At 38.7% G+C, this 18,737-nt stretch overlaps 1 protein-coding gene across 1 annotated transcript in view; it reads right to left on the reverse strand.

Moving 5' to 3' along the window:
* FBXO16 (F-box protein 16) overlaps window positions 1-18,737 on the reverse strand; it is a 108,869-nt gene that overhangs the window by 59,612 nt on the left and 30,520 nt on the right. The window contains exons 4-5 of the mRNA XM_004382222.2: window positions 9,144-9,350; window positions 2,858-3,022 (exon numbers count right to left, since the gene is read on the reverse strand). Coding sequence (XP_004382279.1) covers window positions 2,858-3,022; window positions 9,144-9,350 — 372 coding nt within the window. The remainder of the gene's footprint in view (window positions 1-2,857; window positions 3,023-9,143; window positions 9,351-18,737) is intronic.

An 18,737-nucleotide genomic window follows, 5' to 3' on the forward strand; every position in this document is an offset into this window, starting at 1 on the left:
AACTGGAAGAACGCAACTGATGTCACTGAATTGTGCGTGTAGAAATTTTTGAAATGGTGTATCTTTGGCTATGTGTATTTTCACCAAAAAAAAAAAAGGTCGAGAAGGGAGAGGGTTGACATGTTGTGGGGTTGTTAACCAATGTCATAAAACAACATGTGTACTGACCGTTTAATGAGAAACTATTTGTTCTGTAAACCTGCACGCAAAGTACAATAAAAATAAAATAAACAAAAAAAAAGGGTAGGGATGGCACATGGGGATAGCTGGGAGGGAGAATGGAAAGGAAGGAAGGGAGAGAGAGAGAAGAGAAGAAACCAAAAAACATGGCACTAAAGGAGCCCGCCAGTGGGGGTAGCGTGGACCCAGGGAGGCTTTCTAACTGAGCAGTGTGGCACAGTCCATTAGGAAGGAGTGGGGATGGCAGACAGGACTAGCTGGGCAGGAGAAAGGAAAGGAAGGAAGGGAGAGAGAGAGAAGACACCTAAAAAATAACAAAACAAAAATGGGATGCTGCATACCTGGGGAAGCTGTGTGCTGACGGCTCTCTAGCTGAGTGGTGTGGCACAGCCCATCAAGAAGGGGTGGGGATGGCACACAGGGCTAGGTGAGCAGGAGACAGGAAAGGAACGAAGTGAGAGAGAGAGTAGACGCCGAAAAAATAACAAAATAAAAATGGTGCTGAGGGAGCCTGCCAGTGGGTTGGGGCAGACCTGGGGAGGCTGTGTGCTGGTGGCTCTCTAGCTGAGTGGTGTGGCACAGCCCATCAAGAAGGGACAGGGACAGCACATGGTGATAGCTGGGTGGGCAAAGGGAAAGGAAGGTAGGGAGAGAGAGAAGAAACTACAAAACAAACAAACAACAAAAAAAAAGGTGCTGAGGAAGCCTGCCAGTGGGTTGGGGCAGACCTGGGAAGGCTGTATGCTGGTGGCTCTCTAGCTGAGCGGTGTGGCACAGCCCATCAAGAAGGGGTGGGGATGGCACACGGAGTAAGCTGTGTGGGAGAAAGAAAAGGAGGGAAGGGAGAGAGAAGAAACAAAAAGAAGCCAAAAAAATAGTTAAAAAAAAAATAGTGCTGAAGGAGCTGACCAGTGGGGGTGGGGTGGACCCGGGATGCAGTGAGCTGGTGTCTCTGTGGTCAAGGGACCGTGACCCGTTAGAAAGCAGTGGAGGCCTTGTAGAGGGAAGAAGGGTGGGGGGTTGGAAAGTGTGTATCCTTGGTTACTGGGTGCTCCATCTCCTGTTGGGAGCTCCGTGAAGTTGCCTTCCCGGACTCCCTATCCACTGCTCTTGGTGGCTGAGGTCCAAGATGGCGAATCTGTGCTGCATTAGCTAGTAGGGGGATCTCCACTCCATAGCTCTCCTCGTTCTCTGTTCTCTGTCAGTTTTTTATTCCATTCATTGCTTGATCGAGTTCTTTATCCCTTCATTTGATGCTTAGGGTTCCAGGATTGATGTTTGTTATCTGTTTTACTTAGTTTTTCATGTCTTTGCTATAGAGGGACAGCATGGTGCTTCTGTCTATAGTGTCATGTTGGTTCTGCCCCTTAAAGAATTCTAATGCCAAAGAGGTGAAAAGTTTCTTGCATCAGAGCTATTAGTTATTTTAAATATATTTATGCATAAATATTTTACAGGAAAAGTTGTTGCTTAAGACAAACTATTAAAGTCAGTTTTCCATACAATACTCAAAACCTCTTTTAACCTTAAAACTTGGTTAATCACTTTTCTCTCCTTTGTTCCACAACAGCCTCAGCTTCAGCTATGGAATGCTACTCCCTGCTCCAATTGAGACTGAGATGCAAGAAAAGATTTGTAAGAAGTCAGGGCTACAGTAATTTCTCAAAGAACTTTTCTATCATTGCAGTTTCAATTTTTCTTTTTTAAAAAAATTCTCATAAGAGCACACAAATTACTGAAATCAAAAAGACTAGTTTATCATGCTACTGTAACAATATTAATTACTCATAGTTTACTACTATATTAAATGTAGACGAATTCCACTTTAAGAAAACACAATAAAACTTAAACCTAAATGGGCAAGTTAGGAATTGGCTATGCATGTTACAAAACAATTCTTCAATTTTAAAGGATTTGCTGCAGTTTTTTCATAGAATATAATACCCCTGTGGTTTTGAAAATCATTAAAAAAATTTAATTTACACATAGTTTTTCAGGAATTCATCTATTGTATAAAATGATGTGAAACTGCATGCATACAGAACTCTGCATGTTGTAGAGAAAAGGCTCACAAAAATTTCCCATGTTACCTAATTAATGACGACTATAAGAATGAACATAAATATTGGTTATAATGCATGGAAAGCCACTAGAAAAATTATTCTTGTATTATTTACTTTTATGATTATAATATAAATGCTTTAGATTGCTTAGTTTTTAGTTTTAAAAGAACTTTAACATGTACATTATGACCTTGTGTACTTACAAATTTATTAGGTAAACTTTTCCTTAAAACTGCTGCAAAAGTAAACTTCAGCTCATCTTGTGGAATTATGAAAAATTTGAATCAGTAAAGTGAAATCTGATGACCCATAGATACTGCATACTATCCAGAGTCCCAGTGTCAGACCGCCTGGTGTCTGAGCCAGGGTTACAGAAAGACAGGAAACCAGACAGAGGGAGATGCTCCAAAGTTCTAAACTCCTGGGTGGAACCATGGTTTGGGGGTGTCAGGAAAAGGGCTCTAAGCTGACATGAGTATCTTTAAAAGGGCCATCAAGTTCTCAGAAAAAGAGAATTTTGAAGTCATAGAGTATTTCCTTTGAACTAACTCCCTTCCCCAACTTCAAGTTTGATAATTAATTCTTAGTAAGTTTGTTTTTTGCCTCTTACTTACCTTAGGCTTGGTAACATGAAGCTCTTTCACCATCTGAATATAGTGCTTCTTCCATATACCTTGCTCGAAGGGAGTAGGAGAGAAATTGATGTACCAGTTAAACCGTAAACATTTGAGCATCCAGAGTTGATCCAGCTCAGTTAAATTCTTCCAATGCCAGCTCACCTGGAAAAACAACAATGATTAAAAAACAAACAAACCTACTCTGTTTGCATGCTTACTTTTTCTAGATTTTGAGCTGTCACCCTGTATCTGAGATAACTTTTTTGTTCTTTTTCTCTAAATCACAGTTTAAACAGTTACCTCTTACCTAAAGTGCTTCCTATCCAGGCAGCATGATTTACTTTAAATGCTAATTCAGACTTAGAATCAAAGTCAACTAATTTATTGAGCATCTCTTAGCCACCTAGGAAGGCAAGTATAATTACCACCCTCATTTTACAAATGAAGAAACTGAGGCTCAGAATTTGGAACTTCCTGAAGGTTCCTGAAGGTCATATAAAAGTTACAGGAAGGTTATATAAACTCAGTTCTGCACATTGCTTATTCTTTTCATGTTATGTTTCCTTTTCCACCATTCTCATGATTTAACTAAATATACACTTACAGATGAAACACAATTACAACACTATATGGTATGTCATATCTAACCTTTAGGTTTTAATAGAGCATAAAATATTTGTTCTGGACACTTCACCAAAGAAGACATTCAAGTGGCCAACAGACACATGAGGAAATGCTCGTGATCACTAGCCGTTAGAGAAATGCAAATCAAAACCACAATGAGATATCATCTTACCCTGGCATTACTGGCACGAATCAAAAACACTGGAAATAACAAATGTAGGAGAGGCTGTGGGGAGATCGGAACTCTTATGCACTGCTGGTGGGAATGCAAAATGATACAACCGTTCTAGAAAAAGATACGGCGCTTCCTTAGAAAGCTAGAAGTAGAAATACCATATGATCCAGCAATCCTACTCCTAGGAATATATCCTAGAGAAGTAAGAGCCGTCACACAAATAGACAGATGCACACCCATGTTCATTGCAGCATTGTTCACAATAGCAAAAAGATGGAAACAACCTAAGTGTTCGTCAACAGATGAATGGATAAACAAACTATGGTACATACACACAATGGAATATTATGCAATGGTAAAGAAAAATGATGACTCTGTGAAGCATCACCTAACATGGATGAATGTGGAGGGCATTATGCTGAGTGAAATAAGTCAATCACAAAAGGACAAATATTGTATGAGACCACTACTGTAAAAACTCATGAAAAGGTTTACACATAAAAAGAAACAATCCTTGATGGTTACGGGGCAGGGTGGGGGGGGACATTAAATAGGCAATAGATAAGTGGTAACTTTGGTGAAGGGTTAGACGATACACAATACTGGGGAAGCCAGCACTACTTGTTCAGGGTAAGGTCATGGAAGCTCCATAGACACATCCAAACTCCCAGAGGGACTGAATTGCTGGGCTGAGGTCTGTGGGGACCATGGTCTCGAGGAACATCTAGCTCAACTGGCATAACATAGTTGATGAAGAAAATGTTCTACATTCTACCTTGGTGAGTAGCGTCTGGGGTCTTAAAAGCCCGTGAGCAGCCATCTAAGATACTCCACTGGTCTCACCCCTTCAGGAGCAAGGGAGAATGAAGACAACAAGATACAAGGCAAAGATTAGTCCAAAGGACTAACGGACCATAACTACCACGGCCTCCACAAGACTGAGTCCAGTACAGCTAGATGGTGCCTGGCTACCACCACTGACTGCTCTGACAGGGATCACAACAGAGGATCCTGGACAGAGCTGGAGAAGGATGTAGAACAAAATTCTAACTCAAAAAAAGACCAGACTTACTGGCCTGACAAAGACTGTAGAAACCCTGAGAGTATGGCCCCCGGACACCCTTTTAGCTCAGTAATGAAGTCACTCCCAAGGTTCACCGTTCAGCCAGGGTCTGGACAGCCCCATAAAACAAAACAAGACTAATGGGGCACAACAGCCCAGGACAAGGACTAGAAGGCAGAAGCGGACAGGAAAGCTGGTAATAGGGAACCCAAGGTTGAGAAGGGAGAGTGCTGACATGTTGTGGGGTTGTTAACCAACGTCATAAAATAATATGTGTACTAACTGTTTAATGAGAAACTATTTGTTCTATAAAGCTTTATCTAAAGTACAACTTAAAAAACTGAAAAAAAAATTTGTTCTGTACATTCTATTTCCATCATTTGTTAATGCCACACATCCAGCAAATGGTGGAGGTGGCCCTACTGTGTGCAGCAGTATTTTCAGTAATTTATCCCAGGTTTTGAATAAGTCTTGCTGGAAACTAGGGGCAAATTAATACATAAAGTTGACACCTGAGGTTCTGTCTTAGCTCTAAGAGTTACAAAGAAGACATCTCCTAACTGCCAAACACAAATTTATAGAATTTCACCCGTGCAAAACTGGCCTCTTTTCCCATATTAAATAACTGATATGTTTTGAGTGCCAAAAAAAAAAAAAAAAAAGGCAGAACACTTTATAATGGCCCTCACTATCCACACATCATCCATGGCAAATTAATTCAGAATTTAATGGAGAGATGGGGTTGGGGGTGGGGGTTCTCAATTCTCACTCCTTTCCTCCTTTTCCTTAGATTTTGTTTTGGCCTGGGAACTTAAGTAGGTTTTTTCCATGGCTGATAAGGTTTTTGTGTGTTTCATTTTTGCTTTTTTTGCATTTTTCTTTTGTTTGTTTTTTAAGGTAGAGAGGAATGAGGAGAATTGGAGGTAGACAAGAGCTTTCAAAACCATAAGACATGCCCCTTCTTTAACAGCTCAAAGCTCATTTTAGTGCAATGACATTTACTTCAAATCTAGCTGAAGAACAACTGCCTGGGTCTTCCTTACAGTCAGTTATTGTTACTGGTGTTAGTTGCCATTGAGTCGATTCTGACTCATGGCGACCCCATGCATGCAGAGTAGAACTGCTCCCTAGGGTTTTCAAGGCTGTGACCTTTTGGAAGCAGATCTCCAGGCCTTTCTTCAAAGGCGCCTCTGGGTGGGTTCGAACTGCCAACCTTTCAGCTAGTAGTAGAGGGCTAAACCATTTATGCCACCCAGGGACAGTAGTGGGAATAAAATACAAAGCTGCGATTTTACAATATTGACCCATGGTGCATGTAGATGATAGCATTATTTTTTCAAATCAAGTTTCCTTCTAATTATAATATTCTATTGTGGAACTCTTGTAAAATTCTGAAATGTTTAAAGAAAAACAATGCCCAGAATCCCATCTATCACAGATGACCATTATTAACAATATAGTGGGGTTCTTTTCCTTTCAGTCTTTTTTCTAGGCATATATAAAACAAACCTGGAAGATGATACATATAATTTTAAATCTCGTTATCTTCATTTTACATATCACAAGCAGGTCTGCTGTTATCAATATTCTTCCAAAACATGTTTTCTAATGGTTGCATAATAATTCATCATTGGGCTGTATGGTACTCTCTTGTTAGATTGCTATGTTCTTTTAAAAATGTATTTCCTTTTTGAATATGCAATATGTGTACGTTAATACAAAATTCAAAGATACAAAAGACAGTAAAAAATAAATCTCTCTCTCATCTCTGTCCTCAGTTCCCCTTCACTGTTATCAGTTTTTTGTGTCATTCCAGAAACATTCTATGCACGTATGAACAAACATATATACATATAAATACATATACACGTACACACACGTGTACATATATTTATATATATGTGTGTGTGTATATATATAAAAGAATGTATATATTCTTTTTTTTTTCTTCTCCAAAATGGTAGCACAGCTCTGTATCTTATTTTTTTCACTGATAATCTATCTTGGAGAAAGTTGCATTTTATTTACCCAGTCCCCTCACGGTGGACATTTAGGTTGTTTCCAACCTTTTGCTATTACAAACAATGCTGCAATATTCTTCTACAGACATAATTTTTAGACATGTTCAAGTATACCCATCAAATTCCAAAAAGTAGAACTACTGGGTCAAAGGGAGTTTTCATTCAAAAATTTTCATTGTTCTCACAGTGGCTATATCAACTTAACTACTAAAAATATATGAAAGTTCTTGTTTTCCCATATCCTCACCAATATAGAATATTATCATTTAAAAAAATCTCAGTTACTCTGATTCAGGAAAGATGGCATGTCATAGCATGGCTAAGCATCTTGCATGTTTTAGAGACATCTATATTTCTTTCTCTGTGAAGTTCTTGTACATTTCCTTTGTTAAATTTTCTGCTGGCTTACTGGCCTTTTTAAAGAGATTTCTAGGATATCTTTAAAAAAATAAGGAAATTAGCCCTTTGTTTGCAATATATTTTTCCCTATTTACTGTTAGAATTTATTTATGATATTCTTTTCCATGGGAAAACTTAATTATTATAAAGTAACAATTTAAAACCTTGTTTTCTTTATTCTTGCTTATGATATGTAAAATGAATAAAGCAAGATTCTAGGTTGCATACTGCCTTTTAAGGCTTCTGTGTATTGTAGAATACTTACAAAGGTCTACTTGTATATATTTCTTTGAGTATTTTAATGGTTCCTTTCGGTTTCATATAAATCTTTATATCCTACTGGATTTTTCCCCCAAGACTGCTGCCCAATTGTCCCCACACCATTTACTGAATAATCCATCTTTCTTACTGTATTCATTTTTTAATTAAAAAAAAATTTATTATGATTTAGGTGAAAGATTACAGCCCAAATTAGTTTCTCATTCAAAAATTCATACACAACTTGTTTTGCAATATTGGTTGCAATCCCTGCACTGTGTCAGCACTCTCCCTCTTTCCCTCTCCACCCTGGGTTCCGCATGTCCATTTGTTCATTTTTTAATTAAAAAAACTAAAGTTAACACATCACATGTTATGTGAATACACAGTAGCAGGTAATTTCTGGTCTTACTAGAATGGTCTTACACTATGAAAAGACTCAGTAAAATGATTACCAGTTTTATAGCTAAATAACTTCATTTTAATATGCCATGGAATTACTTGTAAGAAAATAATGGTCAACTTCTTTTCCAAGGCTTCTGTGACCATGCCTGCTCACTCTGATCTCTATAGTTTCATATTCTTTTGTTCATATTATCTTATTAGCATTTATTATGAGCTTTTCCAGTTATAAGTGGCCAACACTACACAACTTAGGAGACCTGGTGGTGCAGTGGTTAAGCACTTCGCTGCTAACCAGAAGGTAGGTGATTCGAACCCACCAGAGGCTCCCTGGGAGTAAAGACCTGGAGATCTGTTCTCGTAAAGATTACAGCCCAGAAAACCCTCTGGTGCAGTTCTAGTCTGTCCTATAGTGTTGCTGTGAGTCAGAATCGACTTGACGGCAAACAGCATGATCTAGGATTTTACTGTAGTTGCATGCTGTGCTGAACACTTTTACGTGTTTATTTACTTCCCCAACTAGCTAATACTTTTATGTGGATACTGATGGTGTTTTAGGTCCCTGGGTAGTGCAAGCAGTTTACTCTCGACTTCTAACCTAAAAGTTGACAGTTCGAACCCACCCAGTGGTACCATGGAAGAAAGTCCTGGCGATCTATTTCTGTAAAGATTGCAGCCAAGAAAACCATACAGAGCTCAGTTCTACTCTGTAACATACTGGGTCGTCATGAGTTGGAACTGATTTGAAGGCAATGGGTGTCTGGTGTCTTATACTTGCTTTCCCCCTTTGAGCACTAAATACAGAACTAGACACAAAGCACTAAATACAGAACTAGACATACAGACTAAACATCATGCTACTTGACCATCTCATCTTTCTTGGTTTGGTGAATGTGGTTTTTCTCTTAAGTTATTCAAGCTTTAGAGTTGTCTATGCTATCCCTCCCTGGGTGATGCAAAAGGTTAACATGCTCGGCTGCTAACCTAAAGGTTGGTCAGTGCCTTGGAAGAAAGGCCTGGCAATCTACTTCTGAAAAGTCAGCCACTGAAAACCCTATGGAGCACAGTTCTACTCTCACACACACAGGGTTGCCATTAGTTGGTGTCGACTCAATGGCAAATTATTTTTTTAAGCTGTCCTTATAAAATACCATATACCACTTCTTTGCGTTTACCTGGAGCCCTGGTGGCACAGTAGTTAAGAGCTCAGCTGCTAACCAGTCAGCTGTTTGAATCCACCAGCCACTCTCTGGAAACCTTCTGGGGCAGTTCTATTCTGTCCTATAGGGTTGCTATGAGTCAGAATCGACTCGACAGCAGTGGGCTTTTTTTGGTCTTTACCTGTGCACAACGACAAAGGCTTCGAGGGTCCAGGAAAGAAAAGATGTATAAAGATAACACCCTTGGAAGCTTGGTAGTAAAATCCAGGGCTTCTGCTGGAATTTTTTCCTGAAGCTGTCTACAGCAAAACTTTTGCTGTGACAGGGAGCAGCGTTCTAAGAGGCCTGTCAGGATCCTTCTCCTTTGAGAGTCCGTCCATTTGTCAAACTGGGAAAAAACAACAACAAAAAGCTCCAAGTTTAGTCTGATACTGGAAATTCATTATGAGGAAGAGATAAGAATGGCACAGAAAGTGACGTTAGTAATTTATTTCTAGTGAATTTCTTGTATCTCTTTCCCAAACTACTAGATTCCATGTTTTGCCACCTAGCTATCCTTTCTCACATTTGTATTTGTGAGCATGTGCAAGAACTATGCGTGTACACATAAATGCATCTGATCTCAGAACTGACAGTTACATAAGAATAGTAAGTTGGGACTAATCTTACTTATAGGCTGAGAAAATGCATACTTATAAAATACAATTTCAAGAAAAGCCACCTCAGCAACCCTCCCTCCTAAATAGTCTCTATATAGCTCATCAGTGTTTAAAATTCCAGAACCAGAAACAAATCCTTGCACTCACTATTGAAGAAAAGGTATAGAATGCAGACATCCCTGACAAAGGGAGCATAGTACTGAGTTAAATTCCCACTAATATATAAAAATGAATGATACGTTTGGAGAAGAAGGTTGATAAGGGAGGAACGGCGCCAGAGAGAGGAGGTAAACACCAAATAATGCAGGACGTACCAAACAAAGCTTTGGTTACTTCACAATTTTCCCCAGAGATTATCCCAAACCCCAAGAACAAAGATGGACCAAACATGAGAACTTAAGGACTGGCCAAAACCAAAAGAAAAGCTCTTAAGGGGACACTTACCAGCTGAATGAGCCACTTCACCAGAAGTCTAAACCTCTCTATCATTCGCTAGCCCATTAGGTAAGAGAAAAATAGGGAGGTTTTTGCTAGTTGTATTTTGCATTTCATGTGTAGATATTTAGTACAGTTATAAAGAAAACAGAATTTTATAATAAGCTTTAGTTATGATCATAAAATACAATACCTAAAACGGTATATAAAGCAAAAAGAAAATTTTTATTAGCCTTATGACAAGTCAGCTGGAGCCCCGGTGCTGCAGCGGTTAAGCATCTGGCTGCTAACCAAGAAGTCGGCAGTTCGAATCTACCAGCTGCTCCTTCGAAACCCTATGGGGCAGCCATACACTGTCCTATAGGGTTGCTATGAGTCGGAATCGACTTGATGGCAACGGGTTTGGGTTTTTTTTTTTTAAGGATAAGTCAACTTTATTATAGTCATACAATGTATTTTTCTAATTAGGAATATTTTTTGATTAAAACTATTCCCTACTACACATCTACTCAATGACCCAAGAATCTCACTTTGGAGACTACAACTCAAGAAAAAAAACCTAAAATGGGGGGGAAAAAACCCTCACAAATATCATAGAAATAAACTTTATAATCGTCTGAATGTTCCCTGATTTTTCCCTATCCCTACCTCTGCACAATCCATATCTCTGTCTCACATAAAAGGAAACTTCCTTCCCAAATCTATTGGGATGGATTATTAGAAGAATGAGCAGAAAGAGGCAAGATCAGGAAGGCTAGGGCCAGAGGAAGGACCCAAGTCAAAGCAGCTGAATTGACCTATAGGATCAAGAGCCAAGGGCGACGTGTGAAGTGACAGAAGAAAAGCTGTGAGGTTGGCTTGATGGGGAGTTTTGAGATTCAGAATCTAACTATCTCCATGCAGTTACAGAGTGTGAGAGAATTGGGAAAGGAAAGAAGGGGATATGAGGAGTATTGTTATGCATTTTGAACTGGATCTTCTGTGATGTTTCTTTGAAAGACAAAGTGAAAATTAGATTTTTAAAAATTACTTTTGGACAGTGCTATGTGACTCTGTGGAGTCCCAGGGTGGTGCAAATGGTTAACATGCTTGGCTGCTTAACCAAAAGGTTAGAGGTTTGAGTCTACCCAGAGGTACCTTGGAAGAAAGGCCTGGCAATCTACTTTCAAAAAATCAGCCACTGAAAACCCTCTGCAGCACAGTTTTACTCTGATACATGTGGGCTCATCATGAGTCAGAGTCTACTCGACTGCAGTTGGTTTATGTGACTCTGTAGAGACTAAGCTATGTGGGGACCCAGGATGATACAGTTACAAAAAGATTTTCATGATATTTTTATCACTGTACTAAATACAAACAACCCAAAATGCCTAACAGTACGGATCAGTTAAGCAAACTATAATATATCAGTGTGATATATTTCATTACGGATAGATGATGGAATTGGGAGCCTCACTCCCAATATTCTATTATTTCTAAATTACCAAATCCTAGCTCCACCACTAACTACCTCTCTCAGCCTCAAATTCCTCATTTATAAGTTAAAGATAATTACATCTACATTGTAGGTTGCTGTGAGGGTAAATAAAATACGTATAAAATTTCTAACGGAGTGCATGACTCACTGTAGACATAGCAGCTATTATTATAAAATACCACAGTGATGTTAAAAATAATAAGTATGGAGGTTAAATCAATGTGAAAAGAAGATACATACAAAAATTACATTAAAATATATAGAATTACCACATTTTTATTGTACATTGAAAAGGATAGGAATTACATTTATAATGACTGAGGTTAGCTCATCTACTTTCCTTGATGCCTCCCGAAAGAGAATGGGCTCAGATTACAGAATGAGCGATTTAAAATGAATATATAATAACATTAGAATTATAAAATACTGAAGAAATCTATAAAGGAAAACATTAAAACATTTTTCTCTAGAGATTAAAAAGATAATTACATTGGTTTCTCATTTATTTCCCTGATTACAATGGTCAAGAGTAACTTTTGGCTTTGATAGGTGTCCTTTGTCTCAAGGGATTTTCCTTTCTAATTGTGTGTTAGGATTTAGTAATTTAGGCTGATAGAAAATTAACTTGTATTCTGTGAACTAATACCAATTTAAGGGGGGTAGAGGGCTCAGAATAATGCATAATAGTAGGTAAAAATTTCTTTGGAATTTACAAAGTACAATGAATAATCCAAAAAGTATATAATCCATGGAAGAATTAACTGTACAGGAATTCAATAATCTCCCATATCTCTGGCATCACCTGTAATGTAAAAATACCCATAACAAGCAAAGAGTCCAGTGCTCCTATTCTCTTATCACTATGTCATAATTAGTTCCTGAAGGATGCCATTATAGGCCTTTCTTGACTCAATGTAATTTGTGAAGATCCTATTTTCAGATATTTGTTACAAGGATTCTTGCTGCAGTTTTAGGAAGTGAGGATGGTTTCTAGAGTCAGGTTCTACTCTCACATCACACTGAATGGCAGGAAAGGGTCATGGGAGTTGGGAGAGGGATGAAGAGGGAGGTTTGTTATTTTTTGTTTATTGGTTAATATTTTAATCTGGTTGAGGCTCTGAGTCCTATTACCAAAAATTTTATTTCACGAACTATCAATACATTCTTGTTTTGAATGTTTCAAATAGGTACATATGGAATTAAACATGAAAATTCTGTTTAACCACTCCTTTCCATCAAATTTACTCCATTCCCTGGAAATAACCACTGTTCACATGTTTTACACATTTACATTGTTAAATGATAGCTTCTGGAGTCGAGCTATAAAAATTTTAACAGAGATTTTATTTGGGAGTAAGACAGATTGCTGCAGGAGGAAGCCTGGCATTCAGAGGAGACACCAAAAACTTCAATTTGAGAAAGCTAGCCATCTCTTTTTATAGAAGCTTTGAAGAAGTTAGTTGGAAAAAAAAAGAATAGGTTCTAGAAAGTTGTCATTTAAGCAAAGGCAGGTCCTTTCAAAGCAGGGGCAAAACTGTGATTGCGCCATGTGTCCTTTCTTTCGTTTGTAATAGGTGCAAGGAAGGATTCTTGGCTTTGCTATGATGAAGTCTTAAGAGAATGTGGGTTTGGAAAATACCTGTTAAGTAAGATGGAAGCACCTCAGGCAGGTCTACACTAGGTATGGTCATCTCTGGTTGACAACATACACATATATCCATCAATAAGAAAGCCATCAAAAAAATTAAGAGTATACCCATTCCATGGAATACTATTCAGTAGTTAAAAAAAATACAGCCATACATGTAATGAACTCCAGAGCATACTGTTTTCTCATTAATTTCATGGTAGGATGGATATACCTTGATCTATTTATTCAATTTACTACTGATAACATTTAGGTTGTTTCCAATACGAAAAATGCTGCAAGTAATGTCCCTGTACATGATTTTTCACGACCCACGTGAATATTTCTCTAGTACAGATTAATAGGCATAATGTTTATGCCTATTCCAAAGAAAGGTGATCCAACCAAATGCAGAAATTATTGAACAATATCATTAATATCACACTCAAGTAAAATTCTGCTGAAGATCATTCAAAAGGAGCTGTAGCAGTACATTGACAGGGAACCGCCAGAAATTCAAGCCAGATTCAGAAGAGGACGTGGAATGAGAGATATCATTGCTGATGTCAGATGGATTTAGCTGAAAGCAGAGAATACGAGAAAGATGTTTACCTGTGTTTTATTGACCATGCAAAGGCATTCGACTGTGTGGGTCATAACAAACTATGGATAACATTGTGAAGAGTAAGAATTACAGAACACTTAATTGTGCTCGTGAGGAACCTGTACATAGACCAAGAGGCAGTCGTCTGAACAGAACAAGGGGATAGACATTATGTGGTTTAAAGGAAAGGTGTGCATCAGTTTGATCCTTTCACCATACTTATTCAGCCTGTATGTTGAGCAAATAATCCGAGAAGCTGGACTATGGGAAGAACATGGCATCAGGATTGGAGATAGACTCATTAACAACCTGCAGATGACACAACCTTGCTTGCTGAAAGTGACGAGGACTTGAAGCACATATTGATGAAGATCAAAGACTGCAGCCTTCAGTATGGATTACACCTCAACGTAAAGAAAAAAAAAAATCTTCACAATTGGGTCAATAAGCAACATCATGATAAACAGAGAAAATATTGAAGTTGTCAAGGATTTCATTTTACTTGGATCCACAATCAACACCCATGGAAGCAGCAGTCAAGAAATCAAACGATGCATTTCATTGGGTAAATCTGCTGCAAAAGACCTCTTTAAAGTGTTAAAAAGCAAAGACGTCTCTTTAAGAACTAAGGTGTGCCTGACCCAAGCCATGGTGTTTTCAATCTCCTCATATGCATGCAAAGCTGGACAATGAATAAGGAAGACCAAAGAAGAAATGACACCTTTGAATTGTGGTATTGGTGAAGAATATTGAATATACTATGGACTGTCAGAAAAACGAACAAATCTCTCTTGGAAGAAGTACAGTCGGAATGCTCTTCAGAAGCAAGGATGGTAAGACTTCATCTAATGTAGTTTGGACATGTTATCAGGAAGGAACAGTCCCTGGAGAAGGACATCATGTTTGGTAAGTAGAGGGTCAGCAAAAGAGAGGAAGACCCTCAAAGAGATGGACTGACTCAATGGCCTCAACAATGGGCTCAAGCATAACAATGATCATGAGGACAGCGCAGGACCAGGCAGTGTTTTGTTCCGTTGTACACAGGGTCACTATGAGTTGGAAAGGACTTGATGGCACCTAACAACAACAACATACATAATAGAAGGGAAATTACAGGTTCAAAGAGTATGTGCATTTTAAATTTCAATAGATCCTGTCAAATTGTCTTTAAAAAGTCTTTACTGTTTTACATCCCCTCCAAGTGTGTTTAAGAGTATCCCCCTCTTATCTATCTCTTCAATTTTTACCACCCAGACAAAGTGGGGGAGGGGGAGGGAGTATCTCATTGGTTTAATGTGCATTTCTCTGATATAAGTGAAACAGAACATATTTTATATGCTTATTGGCCATATATATATATATATATATATATATAATATTTTTTTTTGTAAATTTCCCATTCTTATATTAGCCCCTTATTGTGTAAGGGTATTTATATTTTTCTTATTGATTTGTAGGAACTCTTTATATATCCTAGATATTAATCGTTTATCTATCACTCAATCTGCAAAGTACTTTCCCCGCTCTCTTTTGAATTTAACTGATTATGGCTGTTTCCAGCAAGTTTAAAGTGATGTCATCTATATATCACTCAATTTTTTTAGAGTGTTATTATTATTTCTGTTAACAACATAGCAGGAGCTGAGAGAAAGTTTGAGATACTTTCATTTGAACTAAAATACTTCTGCTGTGTTTTTCTATTGATTTGGGAGGCAACTGCCTTTTCTAACAGGAATTGAAAGGCAGGGAAGAGTTGAGATAGAAAATTAAGTAGTAGCATGGAATAGTGAAGGGGAAGACTATTCAGTTCTCTATTTTATTCATTACTGTACAGAACATCAGAGACCTGGTGGCACAGTGGTTAAGAGCTTGGCTGCTAACCAAAAGATCTGCAGTTTGATTCCACCAGCTGCTCCTTGGAAACTTCTGTGGGGCAGTTCTACTCTGTCTGATAGAGTCCCTATGAATCAAAATTGACTCGACAGCAAGGAGTTTGGTTTTTTTAAGGAGTACAGAACATCAGAAAAAAAATGACATTCTATGGCCAAATATAAAATACTTTTGAATTGTCTATTACTGAAATGTTTCACATTGTATCTCCCTCTCACTATCCAGATACTTTTCACCAAAAATGACTATATTTTAGGGGCAGGACTTCTGGAAAAGTTTCTGGTTGCCTTTGCTGGGGCCATGGTGGCAGCAAGGTGAGCCAAGGAGGCGGCTCACAGGCAGCAACACAGAAGGCTGTAAGACAGGCAGAGCCAACACGGCACTATAGACAAAAGCACCACGCCATCTCTCTACAGCAAACATCTGAAAAACTAAGTAAAATAGTTACAGTCATCAATCCTGGAATCCTAAGTATCACATGAAGGAATATAGAACTCAACCAAGCACCAAATGCAGTAAGAAACTGACACAGAACAGAGAATGAGGAGAGATAAAGCATGGAGGTCCCCTACCAACTAAGACAGCACGGACAGGCCATCTTGGAACCCTCAGTCACCAAGAACGGCAAACAGGGAGTATGGAAAGGCAACTTCATGGAGCTCCCAGCAGGAGACAGAGCACCTGGTAACCAGGGATACATGCTTTCCCACCCTCCATCCTTCTTTGCTCTGCTTTCCGGCGGACCGAGGGTTGCTCAGCCAGAGAAATGCTGGCTCCTTGCCGCTTGGATTTGCCCCTCCCGTACCAGCTGGTTCCTTCAGTGTCATTCTTTTGTTGTTGTTGTTTTTTGGCTTCTTTTTGTTTCATCTCTCTCTTTCTAACCTCCTTCCTTTCCTTTCCCCCTTCTAGCTGGTGCCATGTGCCATCTCTGCCACTTTTTGCTGAGCTGTGTCGTGCTGCTTATCTGGGAAGCTGCTTCCCCTGTCCAGCTACCACAGTACAACAGGGCAGATTTGTGACCCTCGAAACAGCCCTGCCCTTAAGTAGGCACTTTTATCGATCTGCAGCAGGGGCTTGAGGACTGGTGGTATCACCTAAAGCGCCTAGTCACCTGCTACAAGAGTCCAAGAAAAAGTGGTGCCCTCAAGTCTTTACAGGCAATAGAACGGGGTGCTGATCGTCTGGCTACAAAACTCACCTACCTACTCACCCTAGAGAATAGCGACACGCTTTTCTTTCAGACTTTCAGGGGCAGCCGTCAGCCCCCTGCCTGGCTCAGCGCGTGATCCCCTACCACAGCCAGAGTCCAGTGACTGCACCAATCACCCATGCCTCTCTAGGACTGGGGGCGAGAGCCTGCATCACACACTTGGTGACCAACTGCCTGAACACCCAAGCTGAACCCATATAGGAAAATTTAACGGACCCCTGTGTGCACATACTTAGTTACAGAACTAACTACCTGCTGACAGGACGTTAGAGATCAAAACGTGTCAAAAATCAAACTAGTGCACATGAGCAGCCTATTTGGGCATATCAAAACAAAACAAGAAGCTAGGTCTTACTAAACAAATACAAGATAAAATTATAATAAATTATTGATAGCTCGGAGAAAACAGTCAATATCAAGTCGCATAAACAGGCAGTCCATGATGGCTTCAGCAAGCTCCCAAAATAAAGAATCAATAAATTCTCAGGAGGAAGAGAACTTCCTGGAATTATCAGAGGCAGAATACAAAAGATAAATGTACAGAAATCTTATAGAAGTTAGAAAGGAAATTCGACAGAATGCAGAAACATCCAGGGAACACACAGACAAGGTAGTAGCAGAACTTAAAAAACTTATTCAAGAATATAATGCCAAATTTAATAGGCTGCAAGAATCCACAGAGAGACAGCAATCAGAAGTCCAGAAGATTAACAATAAAATTTCATAACTAGACAACTCAACAGAAAGTCATAGGAGAAATGAGGCAGTAGAAGTTAGAATCTAGTGACATTGAAGATAAAGCTCTTGACGCCAACTTATTTGAGGAAAAATCAGATAGAAGAATTAAAAAGTATGAAGAAAGTCTAAGAGTCATGTGGGACTCTATCAAGAGAAATAACCTACGAGTGATTGGAGTACCAGAACGGGGGGGATAATAGAAAATACAGAGAAAACTGTTGAAGATTTGTTGACAGAAAACTTCCCTGATATCATGAAAGATGAGAAGATATCTATCCAAGATGCTCATCGAACCCCACATAAGGTAGATCCCAAAAGAAAGTGATCAAGATATATTATAATCAAACTTACCAAGACCAAAGATAAAGAGAATTTTAAGAGCAGCTAGGGATAAAAGAAAAGTCATATAAGCTCGGACGACTCAGCAGAAACCATGCAGGCTAGAAGGCAATGGGATGACATATATAAAGCCCTGAAGGAAAATAACTGTCAGCCAAGAATTATATATCCAGCAAAACTGTCTCTCCAACACGATGGCGAAATTAGAGCACTTCCAGATAAACAGAAGTTCAGGGAATTTGCAAAAACCAAACCAAAATTACAAGAAATACTAAAGGGAGTCCTACGGTTAGATAATAACGCCAGCTAACAACGCAAGACTAGAACACAGGACACAGCAACCAGATATTGACTCAGATACGGATATCGAAAATACATTAAAGCTAAAACACTGAAAATAGGGAAACAGATATCAGTATGTAAAAAAGGATAATATTAAAACAAAAAAGAGGGACTTAAAAAATGGAGACGTTGATTTTTTATACGGACGGGAAGTCAAGGCGATATAAAGAAACAAAAGACTGGTATCAACTTAGAAAAATAGGGTTAAATATTAAGGTAACCACAAAAGAATTTAACAATCCTACAAATCAAAATAAAAAAGGAGAAAAACATAAAGACCCAGCAAACACAAAATCTACAACAAAGAAAAAGATGAAAAAAATAAATAAAGAAAAACGACTCAGCACAGAAAGAGATATCAGGATGACAGCACTAAACTCATACCTATCAATAATTACGCTGAAGGTAAACGGATTTAATGCATCAATAAAGAGACAGAGAGTGGCAGATTGGA

This window comes from Trichechus manatus, unplaced genomic scaffold (genome assembly GCF_000243295.1).
Source record: "Trichechus manatus latirostris isolate Lorelei unplaced genomic scaffold, TriManLat1.0 scaffold00091, whole genome shotgun sequence".
Lineage (NCBI taxonomy): Eukaryota > Metazoa > Chordata > Mammalia > Sirenia > Trichechidae > Trichechus > Trichechus manatus.